The sequence below is a fragment of the Microcebus murinus genome, chromosome 7 (assembly GCF_040939455.1).
Source record: "Microcebus murinus isolate Inina chromosome 7, M.murinus_Inina_mat1.0, whole genome shotgun sequence".
Lineage (NCBI taxonomy): Eukaryota > Metazoa > Chordata > Mammalia > Primates > Cheirogaleidae > Microcebus > Microcebus murinus.
The window spans coordinates 16,733,951-16,752,918 of NC_134110.1; the positions used below are offsets into that span (position 1 = coordinate 16,733,951).

An 18,968-nucleotide genomic window follows, 5' to 3' on the forward strand; every position below is an offset into this window, starting at 1 on the left:
TTCCCCTCTCCAGGGTTTATTGTTTTTGCTGTTTGTTGTGTTCTTTGTTTAATTACCTTTTTTGAACTAATCTGTAAAGTCTTTGTGATATATCAGCACTGAGGTTTTTATTAGGTTAGCTTAGTGGTCAGCTAATGATTAGATAGATATTTCCTTAAATTCCTACAACCAATAAGTCTTTCAGTCTTTCCTAGAGGCTCTGTGCACATGTTGGGGCACACTTTCAATACTCAGCCAGTCAGTATACAACTATGCCTTAGCCTTCACTTCCTGTTTACACAGAGCCTCAAAGTCATCCAGAGGTGGGAGCTTAGGGCTTTCCCAGGGCTTTCCTGAGCGCGCAGATAGTCCTGGACATGTACACATCCTTACGAATAAAAGTGGACTCCTAGATTTCCAAGAACATGTCAAAGTTTTTCAAGGCCTCCTTGGATATCTCATTTTTTAGCTTTTCCTTTTAAGGTTTTTGGTTAATTTATCATTTGCCTCAGGCAGTTGTGAAGTTAATCAATTTCCTCTAATTGTTTTAGACAAACACCATCAGGGAAAAGGCTTTTTCACTGGGTGAGCTCTGAGTCAGGTCAAATAAAGACAGCCTTGCAAGTAGTGTCTTCCAGAGAACCACCAGACATGTCAGATAATGACAATTCTCTGGTCATCATGCTTTGTAGGAGCTCTAACTCTGCTCTGATCCCTTCAATGGCTGCCAGGCTGCTATTAATAGTTTCTACTATAATTGTGGGCTGTTGGTTTTTCAAGGCTATCACTGAGGTGGAGAGGGAAGGACAGGAACAGGGCAAGTTAAAAATGCCACAAAGCTTGCTATTCTTTCCAAGATTCAGGTTTCTTAAATAACAATCCCTGATTACTGCAAGTCTTTGGCTAATTCTGAACTCCAAAAAAGTTGATTCTGATAATTTTTCTAGTCTTCTGGTTGCTTTATGGAGGAAAGAGTTTTCAGAGGTCTTTACTCTGATATTTTTGCTAACTTTCAGTGCATGTGGCTTTAATTTGCATTTTCCTAATGACTATGATGTTGAACATGTTTTCATGTGCTTATTTCCCACTTATATATCTTTGATGAAGTATTTGCTCAAATCTTTTGCCTATTTTTAAAACCAACTTATTTTTTATTATTGAGTTATGAGTTCTTCATTAGATATATGTTTTAGATATTTTTTCCCCAGTCTGTAGCTTGCCTTTTCATTTTATTTACAATGTCTTTTTCTACAAAAGTAACTATTAAGGAATATGTTGCATATCACATAATTCAATCTTTTTTTTTTTTTTTTTTTTTTGAGACAGAGTCTCACTTTGTTGCCCAGGCTAGAGTGAGTGCCATGGCATCAGCCTAGCTCACAGCAACCTCAAACTCCTGGCTCAAGCAATCCTTCTGCCTCAGCCTCCCAAGTAGCTGGGACTACAGGCATGCGCCACCATGCCCGGCTAATTTTTTCTCTATATATTAGTTGGCCAATTAATTTCTTTCTATTTATAGTAGAGACGGGGTCTCGCTCTTGCTCAGGCTAGTTTCGAACTCCTGACCTCGAGCAATCCGCCCGCCTCGGCCTCCCAGAGAGCTAGGATTACATCAATCTTTTGAAGCATACAATTCAATTACTTTTTACTATAATTTACCAAGTTGTACAATCATTACCATGAATGAGTTTTAGAACATTTTCTTTACCCCAGTATGATCCCTCATATATAGTTGCTGTTAATCTCTTTTCCTCTTACCCCTGCCATAGGTGACCACTAACCTATTTTCTCTATATGTAGTTTTGTCTTTTTTGATTATTTAATATAAGTGGACTATACAATATATGGTCATTTGTGTCTGGCTTGTTTCACAGAGCATAAGGTTTTTTACTTTCATCCATGGCATAACACATATTTATAGTTCATTCCTCTTTATTGCTGAATAATATTCCAACAAATGGAAATACATGGAATATTGTCTTGAAATACATGGAAACTGTCTTTTGAAGAGCAAATGTTTTAGCTCTTTACCAAGAATAATAAAAGCATAGGCCTACGCATATTCTTGTACTCAATTATTCATAGTAGCTTCACTTATTACAAATCAAAACTATAAACAACAAAAATTCCTACTAGTTAAAAGATAAGTAAGTTGTGGTACATCTGTATGTTGAAAGTCTACTCAGCAACACAAGAAACAATTGATATACATGACAATATAAAAAAATCTCAAAAGCATTATGCTAAATGAAAGAAGTCAGACACAAAAGACATATTCAATATGATTTCATTTATAGGAAATCCCAGAAAATACAAAATTATAGTAACTGAAAGCAGATCAGCGATTGCCAGAGGCTAATGGGTAGGGAGAGTTTTAACTGAAAAGGTTACAAGAAAATTTGCCAGTTAATGGAAATCTATATCATAATCATGGTAATGATTGCACGACTATATATACTGGTCAAAATGCATCAATTTTTGGATAAAGTTTATTGTATTCAAACCAAACCTGAATAAAGCTGATTTTTAAAAAATAATGATGTATCTCTATTCTTCCTTCAGTTCTGACAAAGGCTCTATCATCTGCCAGGTCAGTCTATTCCAGTGCTTATTTAGAAGAGTTTCTGTGTTTAATAACATGCTGAAAATTTTAGTTATAAATGATCATTTAGTCTATCAATTCATGTGTTTCATGAATGAAATTTTTTTTTTTTTTGAGACAGAGTCTCGCTTTGTTGCCCAGGCTAGAGTGAATGCCATGGTGTCAGCCTAGCTCACAGCTACCTCAAACTCCTGGGCTCAAGCGACCCTGCTGCCTCAGCCTCCCAAGTAGCCGGGACTACAAGCATGTGCCACCATGCCCAGCTAATTTTTTCTATATATATTAGTTGGCCAATTAATTTCTTTCTATTTATAGTACAGACGGGGTCTCGCTCTTGCTCAGGCTGGTTGCAAACTCCTGACCTTGAGCAATCTGCCCGCCTCGGCCTCCCAGAGTGCTAGGAATACAGGCGTGAGCCACTGCACCCAGCCATCAATGGAAATTTAATAAAAACTTTCCTAAGATAATCTGATAAAAAATCTGAAAGTACAACTTTCAGATGTACTAAGTTCCCTTAAAATGGCCCATACAGTTTAGAGAGATAAAAATAAGCTAATTATGTACCAGATGTAGACAGAGCAATGTGAATAAACCATACAACAGGGCTAAATTTTTAAAAAGAAGAAAGAGAATGAGGTCTTAATGCCATACCATTTATGTCAACTAACAATATATGTACATAAAGCACTATTTCACTGGGTCACACAAATAAAAAAACACCAAATATACAGAACACAGCAGGGAGAGGAAAGGGAGTAGAGAATGGAGATAAAAGGTAATTAATAAAACATTATTCAAATCAATTCCTCAAAAGTGCTCTTGTACAGACCAATAACAGCATGCTATGATTTGATCAATATGATTAATTAATTTCCCCTTTGCAATAAAGGTCTAAAAATACCTCCCAAAACTAAGATATACTTAAAATTTACTAAATCACAACAAAATATATTTGATAGGATTTTGGATAAATAATAAAATTGGTTCATTTATTTAACCTACCTAGTTGAAAATTTTAGTGGAGAAAATACCTATTCTTTTTACTAGTAGAATAACACAAATACAAAATGGTTTCATATGGTAGTGTTTTCAGTCATAATCACTTAATGATACCACCTCAAATGTTAGAAATAAAAAAGTTAGGAAAAATAAAAAAGCAAAGTATAATTTAGCCAAAGGAGATTCATACAGTAAACAAACAAAACTAATCTCAAAGCCAAATGAAGAATAACATTCTTCTGTAGAGGGTCATATGAGAATACGTATATAGATAAGTATACACATGTAGATAAATATATACATCAATAGAATACTTACTGATATGAGGAACAAATATATATTAAAATCATTAATTTAAACAAGAAAGAGAAATATGGTCCTCATCATTAGCTTCAAAGACAGAAATAACATTTTTTAATAGAACAGAGGAAGTATATAAATACAGTTGTCTAATTCATTTCTATCCTTCCTTTTCAAATAAATCTAGGAAATCAATCACCTTACTTAATAGAAAGGTAGATAAATGGACTAGGCACTGAATTAAAAATCTATTTTTAAAAAAGAGAGAAGAAAGAAGCACAGTATATATTTGATAAACTGAACTAAAAAGAAAAGGGAAATTATAAGTCCTAGCCCTAGAAGGGACCTTTGGGGTTTGCTTGCCTAAACTTTCATTTTATTGATACAGAATAGAAAAAACAGTGCAAGAGGAAAAAAAAAGACTGGTGAACTTCTGCTCCCATGTAAATGGTTCAAAGTTAGGTTAATTACCAGGAAATGAGTCCGTTGGGTTTGCTAATATTGCAGAACTGAGACTTCAGACAGCCCCATCTAGACTCCCAGACAGCCCCTCTTTGTCCAGCACCCCATCATTTACCTGGGAGCCAAAAGCCCAGAAATCCCACATCTCCCTTTATTTTCAATATTTTTTATAGAATAAAAGGAATGTATCCCTAGGCAGACATTAAGCATGTTAGTTTAAATACTTCTCCTAAATAGATACTATATCCTATAGGTATAAAATTGATTAACAGCTCCTAAGGATGAGAGCAGAATTTTTCAGGGGGGTTTTATGTGAGAACAAGGTATCTAGAGCAATACCAATCTCAGATAAAAATTAAGTCTAGTGTGCATAATCTATTCATTTTACAATTAAGTAAAAGAAAAAAGGTGACTTTCTGATTTTTACCACCTCCACCCCGGCCTTGGATCTTCTGGGACCAGAATTTACTCTATAACAATATATTTATTCCACAAGTGTTGAAATTTAAGTAGATTAGATCTTCTTTAAATCACATTTCAGACACATGAAAGAATACATAGAAGAGAAACTAATTATAAACTGCTAGTTGCCCCCCACCAAATAAGATCAAAACATAAGCCACAAATTAAAACTTTCAAGGAAAGGAAATTCTAAATACAACGCAAGTGTCAGTCACTTTCAAATTATCTACCCCGTTGTTTCTTATGTGTTCTTTCTCTCCATTCTTGCTTTTCTAGGAAGGGACATTACTTCCTGATCTTAAATCTCTCTTGGTTAGTACTAAAGGACAACAAGCCAGCCAAATCACAACCCTTGATTATTTCATAGAATGAGAAGCATAAGTATAGTTAGGACAAAAGAAGGATGCTTTCTTCGATACAAGTGAATCTACCATTTGATTCAGCAATCCCATTGCTGGGCATCTACCCAAAAGATCCAATGACACTCTACAAAAAAGACACCTGCACTCGAATGTTTATAGCAGCACAATTCATAATTGCAAGGCTGTGGAAACAGCCCAAGTGCCCATCAATCCAAGAATGGATTAATAAAATGTGGTATATGTATACCATGGAGTACTATTCAGCTCTAAGAAACAATGGTGACATAGCACATCTTATATTTTCCTGGTTAGAGCTGGAACCCATACTACTAAGTGAAGTTTCCCAAGAATGGAAAAACAAGCACCACATATACTCACCAGCAAATTGGTATTAACTGAACAGCACCTAAGTAGTCACATAGGTACTACAGTAATAGGGTATTGGGCAGGGGGGAGGGGGGAGTGGGGTGGGTATATATATATATATAATGAGTGAGATGTGCACCATCTGGGGGATGGTCATGCTGGAGACTCAGACTTGTGGGGGGAAGGGGGGAAATGGGCATTTATTGAAACCTTAAAATCTGTACCCCCATAATATGATGAAATAAAAAAAAAACACCCAAAAAAAGGATGCTTTCTTATGGCAAATATATCATAGGATATGCTGAAACATAATATCAAATTTTCATGAATTTTTAAGTTAGTTCAAAAAATTTCACATTTGCTATTATCTTTTTAACCTATGTCTTCTATACTTCTAAGAGATATTCATTTACTATCTTCTGCCATCAAGTAACATTTCAATGTGAAAGTCCAAGAAGTCCTGATATAGTGAGAAAATAATAAAACAACAATCCTGAACCTGGAGTCATAGCACATGAGTTCAAGTCCCTGACATCCCCTTACATGCTGTGTGACCTTGGTCAGGCCGTTCACCTCTCATTTCCTCACGTGCAGACTGAGATCCTACCACTTGTGACTTTATATACATCTTAAACTGTAAGTTCTTATTCAAATGCAAGGTATAAGTAATATTTTATTTATGATATAAATGGTTTAATCTACTAAAAATGATACAGAAATCTGGGGAAAATATGCATTTATACTCTAAAAAGTATTATTTCTCTCCCTGTTAAATTTCCTTCCATCTATTGCATTAAAAGGCATATTAGGCTAGTGGAGCAACACATAGTTTCCATAGTGTCACAGAATGGAAAAAGCTAAGGGTGAGTTATTGGGACTTAAAGTTATAAGGAGATAGAAAAGATATAGACTATACTTAATTCCTTGAGAAGAAGCAACAATGGTCCTAGGAATTAAAAGAGGGTTGGGTTCTTTCCTGATTGTTGTTGCAGAGGCCAAGACCGAGCCATGACAAGCTGGTCCTCCACAGCTGTGCTGCTTTGGCAACCAAAAGAATGTCCTGGCTCACAGTCCTGGCCAAACTGTGAAAAATGGAGCTGTCCACTGAAAAGTAGGAAATCTGCAACAGAAATAAGTAATAGAGCTGGATGCCAAATTCAAAGATCACCAGAAACAATGCAAGAAAAGCAAATATTTCAGGATAATAAAGAATAATTTCCGGCCGGGCGCTGTGGCTCACGCCTGTAATCCTAGCTCTTGGGAGGCCGAGGCGGGCGGATTGCTCGAGGTCAGGAGTTCAAAACCAGCCTGAGCAAGAGCGAGACCCCGTCTCTACTATAAATAGAAAGAAATTAATTGGCCAACTGATATATATATAAAAAATTAGCCGGGCATGGTGGCGCATGCCTGTAGTCCCAGCTACTCGGGGGGCTGAGGCAGAAGGATCACTCAAGCCCAGGAGTTTGAGGTTGCTGTGAGCTAGGCTGACGCCACGGCACTCACTCTAGCCTGGACAACAAAGTGAGACTCTGTCTCAAAAAAAAAAAAAAAAAAAAAAAAAAAGAATAATTTGCTAATTTTGAAATGCAGTAGCAAATTGTACTTTATTTATTTATGCATTCATTGACAAATCCAAATATGTGAGTAAAAAATAGAATTAACTGCCAAAAAGCAAGTACATTTTCAAATGCTCTCAGCTAGGGTTTAGTGGTAACCAGGGCCTTCCTCTCCCTCCCAATAGCAATAGCACATTGTTGGCCCAAGTGAAGTTGCTATTTGTACAAAAAACCTTTTGGAGAGTTCATGAAACAGAGTTCAAACTAATTCTTGAGATAAGGACCCTGCAAATGGTTATAAACATATGATCTGCATTAGAGTTAGTCTTGGACAAAATGATCTTTACCAGATTTTGTCTTAAGTTTTTCCAACACTTGACATTTGAATATTTTTTTGCTGCAAATGAATTAATGTGCTGATAACGGTTTTTTTCAATAAAGACAAGTACAGAGATGATAGGTGAACATTTATCTACTGTTATCATAACACCAGTACAATTTTAATAAAAAGGCTGGAAATGATATCTATTTAAATTAAATCAAGAAGAAGAAAAAGAAAAGAAGTTTCCTTTTCCTGAGAAAGTAAACATATTTTTTCTTTAATTTCCTTATACTTTGGAATAAAGGGCAGCTAATAAACCTTTAAATAAACTATGCTATACAGAAATATTTAGTTTGGTCTTTAATGAGCCATTTTTGTTACCATGTAGGCATTATAGAATGATAATACATCCCAACTCTTCTAGTGCTGCCTTTCTGGGAGCATATATGCATTGTTAGACACCATGGAAGCATGAGAGATTAACTGGCTTCCTGCACTGACACTAATACACTCTGTGGTCCTTAACCTCTCTTCATCTCAATTTTCTTCACTATAAAACTAAAGCACTCACGGGACCCACGTTTCTATTAATAATTTTTTCTTATGCAGCTTATAGATAACATTTGAAGTGCATTTGATTTCATTAATCCCCCCAAGAATCTGTAGGCCATTAGAGGCAACTTCTGAACAACAGATTCTTTAAAGATCTCACCAAGTCTAAAACTCTATTATTTTAGCATTGGAGCAAAGAAGGGGAATGGGAAGAAAAGACATGCAAATATTACTTACTTTTCAAATAAATGTCTGATAATCAGAAAGAGAAAAGCACATGGAATTGTCATATATAAATGAGAAGGTTTTGCAAAGATGAGTCCATCACGATCTTCAAGATCTGACCACTTTATTGTTGGAGGAAGCCAGAATCTTTCCAACCAGAACCATTCTTTAAACGTCTGAAACATTCTAAAGAAATGGAAAAAGAATACATTAGACTTATAAAACAAACACTTAATATCAGAATAACGTTGAATACCTTCACTCAAAATACTGACACCAGAGAGTTCTGAAAATAAGACAAGAATGGAACACTATTATGTAATGGGTTTAATGACCCTTCATTGAATTAAATAAGAAGAACTCTTCCAATATTCTGAGAACAATTTTGGTTATGGCATGACAAACTGAAGTTTAACACATTGCTGTTCATACTTTCAGCAGAACATATATGAATAGTATGGGTATGTATTTTCCTCTTAAAAGATTCTATGGTATAAAAAAAATAACTGAACAATAGGCTCTACAACTTCAATACACCAAAAGTTAACCTCCTGAATGCTCTCAGTATGTATAAATCTTCACTAGTACCCTAAGATTCTATAGGAGTTAAAGGACAGGAATATTTAATTTCATATTATAACAAAGAGTTCAAATTAGTCCATTTTAATAAATATTTATTGAGATTCTATTATTTGTGAAGCACTATGATAGGCACTGAGGATACAAAGATCAGTTTTAAAGACAGGGTTCCTTCCTTGAGGAACTAATATTCTTGCAGGCAAGGCAGGCCTGAAAAGTTAACTTTCATGAAATTTTTTCTAGGTACAATAAATAAGGTATATACAGGGTGCTGTGGGAACAAGATGGTGGGCACTGAGCCCAGCCAGGAAGTATCAGGGAAGAATAATTGGAATAGATAGTCTTTGTGATATATTGAACAGTAAGTGGAAATAAGCCAGGGAATAGCAGAAAACTGAAGAAGAGAGGATAGATGTTTTAAGGAGAAAAAGTACTATGATCCAGTAACCCAGAAACACAGAATAACAAGAATTTGATGTTTTAATATCACTGTTTAGGCCGTGATCATTTTGGTCTTGGCATTTTGACCTTGAGGATGTTTTGATTTCATCTTTTAATGTTTAATCAGAAAAAGGAGTCAATATGTCCTCAGATTCATAATAAGGTGGTCAAAATAACTCTATCAAAACCTCTTGATCTGAAAATTACAAGGTGTACATGGGTAACTACCAGCAGTTTGGTACTACTACAGTGAAAGGTATGGAATGTTGAGTTCCAAGGTATGGAATGTTGAGTTACAGATAGGTGCCCAGGTAGTCTTAGTTTATTGTCTTGGCATAATTATTAATAGCTCTTCCTGTCTTGCAGAAGTGGTCCTATTTGAACAATAAATTATACAGTCACTATGATCAAAAGGCTAGTGAGATAGGCAGGTTAGGTCTTAGAGGGATTACTTGTATTCCATGCTTAGGAGCTTGGACTGTAGCTAATAGGACACACTGAAAAGTATTATTATATGTAGAAGAATAAGATGGTCAGATATTTTAGAAAAGCCACATTGGCAGCCAGGTCCTCTGTGAGCCCACATAGTATCTTTGTACCAACTAGAGGCAGGTGTTCTTCCTGGGAAGACATAGCTCTTCAACTCAGTGGGACAAGGGCTGGATTTCAGGCCCTGCCCCTGCCTCTGCCTCCACCCCTACCCAGGCACACACAGCAGCTCTGCTGGAAGTGGCATGGAACACATTCCAGGGATAGAGAGACTGGAGAGCAATCAGGAGCTCACAGCAATAAGTGCGATCAGAAATGGGGAGGCTTGGTTGGAGAAGTGGTGACTGGAAGGAACTGAAGATGTTGGCCATAATGTTATTATTCATAGGATCCAAGCTGGGTAGAGGGAGTCCAGTCCTTATTTCTTTTCCTGGAGAAAGGCCACCTTTTTTTTTTACATGAATTATCCTTTTACTATAATTTCTACCCCAAGGGGGAAGGGTAAATCCCATTCATACAGTTGCAAAATCATACAAGTATGGTGGAGCAAAAATTATCAACAAAGATTTAGCAAAAGGATATAATAGAACTTAAGAAATGAAAGAGTCATGGAATTTCAAAGCACAGAAGAAAGCTTTAATAATAGGGTAAACCAAGGAGAAGAAAGAATCTTAGAGCTTAAAGATAAGGCTCTCAAGATAACCCAGTCATTCAAAGAGACAGAGTATAAAAAAGTCTGAGCAATCACTGAGAGAGATATGTGACTTTGTGAAGCTAACTAACATTCAAATTATAGGTATCTGAAGGAGAAGAAGAAAGAGCTAAAAGCATGGAAAACCTATTTGAGGAAAACTTCCCTGATATCATCATAAATTCACACATACAGATACAAGATGGACATTGAACACCAGGAAGATTCATAGCAAATAGGTCATCTCCAAGACACACAGTAATCAACCTGGCCAAAGTCAAAATGAAGGAGAAAATTCTGTAAGCAGCAAGATAAAAGCATTAAATAACCTACAAAGGAAAACCCATCAGTCTAACAGCAGATCTTTCAGCAGAAACTTTACAAGCCAGAAGGGATTGGAGCCCCATTTTTAATCAACTTAAATAGACAATATCCAATTGTCTATCCAATTGTACAACATTGACAATGTTGTATCCTGTAAAACTAAGTTTCACAATTGATGGAGAAATGAAGTCTTTTCCAGACAAGCAAATACTGAGGAGATGTGTCATGACAAGGCCTGCCCTGCATAAAATACTCAGAACAGCACTATACACAAATCAGCACAACAAAAACCCATCATTGTAAAGTCACCTAAAAAAACCCCACCAAACTCGCAACTCATAAAACAATAGAACAAGAAGTAAAACAAAGAAATAAGGGACTATTCAACAGGATAAACAGACCAACATCCCATATATCAATGCTGTCAATCAATGTCAACAGACTGAATGATCTTCTCAAAAGACATGCTGGCTTAATGGATGAGAAAACACAACCCAATTATCTGTTGTCTCCATGAAACACATTTAAACAACAAGGACACACAGACTCAATGTGATAAGATGGAAAAAATATGCTGCACAAGTGGAAATCAAAAGAGACCAGGTGTAGCCACTCTCATATCAGATAAAATTGACTTTAAGCCAACAAAGGTAAAGAAAGACAAAGAGAGTCATTATATAATGGTAAAAAGAGCAATTCAACAAGAAGACATAACAATCCTAAATATATATGGATTCAACACAGGAACTCCCAGATACATAAAGCAAATTTTACTAGAGCAGAGCTAAGTAAAAATAAATAAATAGCACCACTGTAATTTCCAGGGACCTCAACACCACACTGTCAGAGCTCAAAAATCATCAAAGCAGAAAATAAATAAGGAGACAATGGACTTAACCAAACTCTAAAGCAAATGGATCTAACAGACACTTATAGAACATTCTACCCCAAAACTACAGAGTACACATTCTTCTCAGCAGCACATGGGACATTCTCTAGGACTGAGCATATCTTAGGCCATAAAACAGGCCCAAACAAATTCAATAAGATAGAAATCATACCATGTAACTTCTCACACTACATAAGAAAACTAGAAATCAATCATAAGAGAAACACTCAAACCTACACAAAGTCATGGAAATTAAACAATCTGCTGCTAAATAATTATTGGGTCAAGAGTGAAATTAAGATAGAAATAAAAAAATTCTTTGAACTGAATGACAAAGGGGACACAGCTATCAAAATCTATAGGACACAGCAAATGCATTCTTTAGGGGAAAATTCATAGTCTTAAACGCCTACAGCAAAGAGACACAGAGATCACAAATTAACAACTTAATGTCACACCTAAAGGAACTAAAAAGGAAGAACAAATCAAACCCAAAGCCAGCAGAAGGAAAGTAATAATGAAGGTCAGAGCAGAACTAAATGAAGTGGAAAACAAACAAACAAATAAAACAATACAAAGGATTACCAAGACAAAAAGTTTATTCTTTGAAAAGGTAAACAGAATTGACAGACCTCTTGCTAGATTAACCAAGAATGGAAGAGAAAGGACCCAAATAAGCTCACTCAGAAATGAAAAAGGTGACATTACAACCGATATCATAGAAATACAAACCATCATTCATGAATATTATGTAAATCTCTACGCACATAAACTAGAGAATGTAGAGGAAATGGAAAAGTCCCTGGACATACACAACATCCCAGATTCAACCAGGAAGAAACAGAAATCCCAAACAGACCAATAATGAACAGTGATATCAAAACAGTAATAGTAATAATAAAAAAAACCTCCTTTCCCAAAAAAAGCCCCAGACCAGATGGATTCACAGCCAAATTCTATCAGACCTACAAAGAAGACCTGGTACCCAGAGTATGGAAATTATTCCATAGTATTGAGAAGGAGGGAATCCTCCCCATCTCATTCTAGAAAGCCAGTATAACCTGGATACCAAAGCCAGGAAAGGACACAACAAGAAAACTACAGACCAATATCCCTTATGAATATAGATGCAAAAATCCTCAATAAAATACTAGCAAACCAAATTCAACAGCACATCAAAAAATAATACTCCAGGACCAAGTGGACTTCATCCCAGGGATACAAGGATGGTTCAGCATACATAAATCAATAAAATGTGATTTACCACATAAACAAAAGCAAAAACAAAGACCATATAATCATCTCAATAGATATAGAAAAAGCATTCAACAAAATCCAGAACCCTTTCTTGATAAAAGCCCTCAATAAACTAGGCACAAAAGGAACATATCTCAGATTTATAAAAGCACATGTGGAAAGCCAACAGCCAATGTCATACTGAATGAGGAAAAGCTGAAAGCATTTCCCCTGAGAACTGAAACAAGACAAGAATGCCCACTGTCATCACTTCTATTCATAGAAATGTTCTGGAAGTCCTATCCAAAGCAATCCAGCAACAGAAGAATATGAAGGGTATCCAAATGAGGAAAGAAGAGGACAAACTATCATTCTTCACTGATGATATAATCTTGTATTTAGAAAAGCTAGAGAATCTCAAAGATTCTGCCAAGAGTCTCCTGGAATTGATAAATAAATTCAGCAAAGTCTCAGGACACAAAATCAATGTACATATATCAGTAACATTTGTATATACTAATAACAGTCAATCCTAGAGTCAAATCAAAGACTCAATATCATTCACAGTAGCTACAAAGGAAATAAAATACATAGGAATATACTTAACCAAGGAAGTGAAAGATCTATACCAGGAGAACTACAAAATTCCAAGGAAAGAAATTGCAGAGGATACAAACAAATAGAAAAACATATTGTGTTCATGGGTAGGCAGAATCAACATTGTTAAAATGTTCTTACTACCCAAAGTGATTTACAAATTCAATGTAATTCCCATCAAATCACCAAAGTCATACTTCACAGATCTAGAGAAAACAATTCTATGCTCAGTTTGGAACCAGAAAAGAGCCCAAATAGCCACAGCAGTCTTAAGCAAAAAGAACAAATCTGAAGGCATCACATTACCAGACTTCAAACCATACTACAAGGCTATAGTAACCAAAACAGCATTGTATTCGCAGAAAAATAGAGACATAAAGCAAGGGAATAGAACAGAGAACCCAGATATAAAACTATCTATCTACAACCAACTGATCTTTGACAAAGCAGACAACAACATACACTTAGGAAAAGACACCCTATTCAATAAATGGCACTGGGAAAATTGGATAACCACATGCAGAAGAACAAAACACCCCTCACAAAAATTAATTCAAGATGGATAAAAGACTTAGATCTAAGGCATGAATCCATAACAATTCTAGAGGAAAACGTAGGAAAAAATCCTCTAGTATTGGCTTAGGCAAAGAATTTATGACTAAGACCCCAATGGCAATCATGGCACTGACAAAAATAAATAAATAGGATTTGATTAAACTAAAAAAGCTTCTGCACAGCTAAGGAAACAATCAACAGAGCAAACAGACAACCTACAGAATGGGAGAAGGTATTCAAAGCTACACATCTGATAAAAAGCTAATAACCAGAATTTACAAAGAACTCAAGTAAATCACCAAGAAAAAAACAAACAACCCTATTAAAAAGTGGGCAAAAGACATGAACAGACGGTTTTCAAAAGAAGAAAGACAAATGGCCAATAAGCATATGAAAAAGTACACAACATCACTAATCATCAAGGAAATGCAAATTAAAACAACAATGAGATATCACCTTACCCCAGTCAGAATGGCTTTTATTAAAAAGTCCAAAAACAATAGATGATGGTGTGGAAGTAGAAAGGAATATTCATACACTGCTGGTGGGACTTCAAATTCATACACCCTCTATGGAAAATAGTATGGAGACTCCTCAAAGAATTAAAAGTAGACCTACCATTTGATCTGCAATCCCACTATTGGGTACTTACCCAAAGGCAAAGAAGACTTTTCATCAAAAAGATACATGCATTCAAATGTTTATTGCAGTACAATTCACAATTGCAAAGATGTGGAATCAAACTAAGTGCCCATCAATTCATTAGTGGATTAATAAAGTGTTGTATATGTATACCATGGAGTAATACTCAGCCATAAAAAAGATGAATTAATACCTTTTGCAACAATCTGGATGGAACTGGAGACCATTTCACTAAATGAAGTATCTCAAGAATGGAAAAACAAACGCCACATGTACTCACTATTAAATTGGAACTAATCAATGAGCACACATGTGCACAGAGGGAAGTAAAACTCAGTGAAAATCAACCAGAGGGAGGAAGGAGGCGAGGAGGGGGAAAAAACCTACCTAAGGGGTACTATGAACACTATTTTGGTAATGGACACAACTATAGCTGGGCCTCAAGCATTACAAAAATGATCCATGTAACCTAAACCACGTGTACCCCCTTAATATTTTGAAATTTTAAAAAATGGAAATAGTGAAAAAAATTTTACATAAAAAAAGGAAGAAACAAATCACTTTCTCATGGCCTCTCCATGGCTACTCCTAAGACCACAGCCTGTGCTAACCCATAGCCAGCACCATTGGCATCCTTTAGAGTCACCTTTCCCTGCCCCTAATGTATTGGACTTGCCACTTTGGAGACAGCTCAGCATCTAGCCCTCATATAGTCAGGGAAAATCAGCACCATGTGTGGAGTTGGTGCAATGCTTTTCCCACCATGAAAGCCAAGGTGGAAAATTCTCCATTTGGCTGGCACGGGCCTGGGCTTAGGCCTGGCAAATCACAAGCTTTTCTCAAGACTGAATCTGGAACAGACCGTGCCATCCAGCAGCAGCAGATGGCATCCTGTGGAGGCTGTTGCAGCTGTTGTTGAAAAGATCATTGCTGTCACTCAGCTTCTTGGTCTTCCTGATTGCCTTGGTTTCCACTGTCATCCATGTCTCATCCATCAGCCTTCCTTTAGCGAGGTGAGTGACTTCCACTGAAGTCCTTTCTTTAAGGTACTAAGAAAAAGGTGGGTTCTATTGCCTACAACCAAGAACCTGGACTGATACACCTAGCATCTTCCACACCCTCCTTTAATAGAAGCTGATAGCTCCAATTAAGTTGTCTGAACCTTAAACTTAGCAGAAATGGCTGTTTTTAAGATCAATAACTTGGGAGTAGGTAGCCTGCTGTATTTGCCAGTTTTCTCCCCATTTAGCCTCTGATCTCATTTTGCTGACAACGGACATTCATTTTTCCCTTCTCTTTCTTTCTCTCATTTTTTTTTTTGCACTTGCTCTGCCTGTTTCAAATCTGAGAGTGGCACTAATAGACTAATAGTTACTGCTTAAGGTTTTTTTGTTCAGTGTAAAAAGGCTGCTGGCTTTCCTTTTACAGACTTAAAAAGGTGCTTGATAGATGACAAGATGTTTTACCTACACACTGAGTAGAGTGATTAATTTATGCTGGGTTAACTAAGTATTCCAATACTTCAACAATGCCCAGATGGAAAGGACAGTTACAGAATATATTGAGATGGAGAGAAACCTGCATTTTTAAAATGCTACAACTTACTGCTTTAAAAAATTCCCGAGCATTTGCGACATTGTGATTCATTCGCTTTTTGGGCTGTCTGAGAAACCCATTGACTCCCACGTTAGATTCCTAGCCCTTCTCTCATCTGTGATCATTTGGCCCATCTCTAGGCCTTTCCAGCAATGTGAAAATAAATTCTGTTGACAACTTGTCAGCACTTCTGCTCAGTACTCTCTTGGAGGCAAATGTACTTACTTCCTCCATGGTCATTTCCAGTTCCTTTTGTTCTCTTCAGCTACTCGAGGCGTCTTTTCTCATCGCTTGTATACTCTCAAAGTACTGTAATTTTTACTTATCTCAAAATATATGAAGAAACTGCAATTTTTATTTATATAAACAATATCTGAAAGTACTTTTTAAAATAATGAATATTTGCAAGAAAAATGCTTGCAGTTATTTCTCTGTGTCTTGGGGGCAACACTAGGTATGGGATGGCGGCGCTACCCAGCTGTGTTACTTGGATTGTAGACTCCCTAGAAAAGTTGTCACATTTTCTTCTGTCTCCTATTTTCTGTCTCTTTGGTTTTTTTACTCTGTGTCTTGGGAGATTACCTAAACCTGGTTTTCTCACCCTTCTACTCAATTTTTCTTTTGCTCTTGCATTAAAAAAAAAAAAAAAAAATTTTTTTAAGAGCTAATTTTGTCCTTTGATTTTATCCTCTCTTCTTTTTAAAAAGTAGTGTCCTATTCCGGAGTTTTTAAATTCAGAGATTCTTTATTTTATCCCACTTGCTATTGCCGTGAAATTTTTAAACCCTATTTTCAAATCCAGCTGCCAAATGTTTTCAGGAAGACAATCTAGCTAATGTAGTGACTTATGGTCATTATTTTCTGACCTCATGGGTATATAGAACCCAATAGGGCAAATGAAGCCTGTTGAGCCACTTCCTCAGATGCACACCATTAAATTTGACCTTCAGACTGAAGAAACAAACCCATCTGGGCCACAAGTTTATCATTCTTTGAAGCAACATTTTTGTAATGTATTAAAAAATGCAGCACTCAAACTTTTGCTGCAGTAAGAAGTCAGGATAAGGCTTTGGACAGGTATTTATCCATCCAATCCCTACTGTAAAGCCCACATCAGCTTAGAAGCTATCTCTACAGAACATATCTCTCAGATACAGGGAAGTGATGAGAAAATATCTCTACTGAACAGAAAATCGCTCTCAGATAGAGAACAGTGACAAGATATGGGAATGTGGGCAGGCAAGTCAAATTGAAGCAATGGTATTTTCCTGAGTGCTAAAGTGAAAGAAGGATAGTCTTGAATCGACATGCACCATCTCTGAATAGTGGTAGTATGGCGGCAGGATGTGAGAGTTGGTGAGAGGTTTTGGGAACTGGGTGACCAGCTACCAGGGGTCCTCAAACTACGGCCCACGGGCCACATGCAGCCGGCCGAGGACATTCATCCGCCCGCCAGGTGTTTTTGCCGCTACTGCCTGTGCTGCTTAGCAGCCGACTAGTCCCAGGCCCACAGTGCGCATGTGTGGAATGCACTCTCCAACGGCCCTCCAACGGTCTGAGGGACAGTGAACTGGCCCCTGTTTAAAAAGTTTGAGGACCCCTGAGCTAGACTGTAGCTGGGCCAGGGTTCTCTGGTGAAGAGGAAGTCAGCTCCATAAAAGTAGGACCTAGTCTGTCTTACTCACTATTATCTACTCCGAGCTTGCCACACAGTAGACACTAAATGAGTATTTGTTGAGTGAATGGACATAAGGCTTACTGGCGTTAAAACACATTTTTAAATAATCATAGAGTGATATTGTAGCCAAAAATGGTATCTAACTTAATTATCTACAAACAACTTCATTTTTATTAGTTGTAAAACAATTCTTGAAATTTGGTTGAAGGATCACGTAAATGTTTATCTACATTTGTTGGGAAAATATGATTGAGGAATTAATGAAATGTGGCTCATAAGATCATTATTCTATTGTATAAACCAATATTACTATGTTAAAGACAGAAACAGGAGCTTACAGAGTTTTGCCCTGAAGGGATGTATGGACTCAATGGTTCACTTATTAGAGGCTGCTATCATGGGAGAGCTCTCAGATCTCTGGTAGGGATGTTTTCCAGGAAGGCTTCCCAGTATCTCAAAATCTGTGAGCTTCCCTGTGTCTTGAGAGACAAGACAAGAAAAATATGGCCCACAGGATGGGAGCCGGAGACAATGAGTATACTTTGCCCAGAGAAGTTCCCGGTGGTTATAAACAACCTGTTTTATAGAGATGGGCTTCCTGCTCTCTCCTGTCTACCTTTAAGTCCACAATAACTAATCAAAGAAATATTGAGTCACTATACCTCTTTTGTTTTACCTCTGTTAATTGACAAGTTACCTCTTAGAAGCTAGCCTCTGAAATACTTTGTACCTGTTTGTTCACCTAGATAGATTAGAAGCCCCTTGAGAGGACTTTTGACCCTAACCCACTACCTGTATCCCCTAGCAACTACATTCCCTGATATGCAAATATGTTACCCTGACAACTGGTAATTGATGACTGTGATTATAAAAACCTGTATGAATCTAACCATATTGCTGGCATTTATGGAGATACACTGGTCTCCTAGGTACTCTCTGCTGTGTTATATCTGATCTTTATATATATATAAAACAATAAACTATACCTTAGTCTCTATATTCTTTATTTCTCTCTGTTGCCTATCAATTTCCTTATCCTCTGTGGCAACCCCTATCTTAGGGAC

General features: G+C 36.7%; 1 protein-coding gene across 1 annotated transcript in view; it reads right to left on the reverse strand.

The window, feature by feature from the left end:
• Positions 1-18,968, reverse strand: part of CERS3 (ceramide synthase 3) — a 98,643-nt gene that overhangs the window by 61,021 nt on the left and 18,654 nt on the right. Inside the window, exon 2 of the mRNA XM_076004812.1 lies at positions 8,200-8,373. Coding sequence (XP_075860927.1) covers positions 8,200-8,372 — 173 coding nt within the window. The 5' untranslated portion in view covers position 8,373. The remainder of the gene's footprint in view (positions 1-8,199; positions 8,374-18,968) is intronic.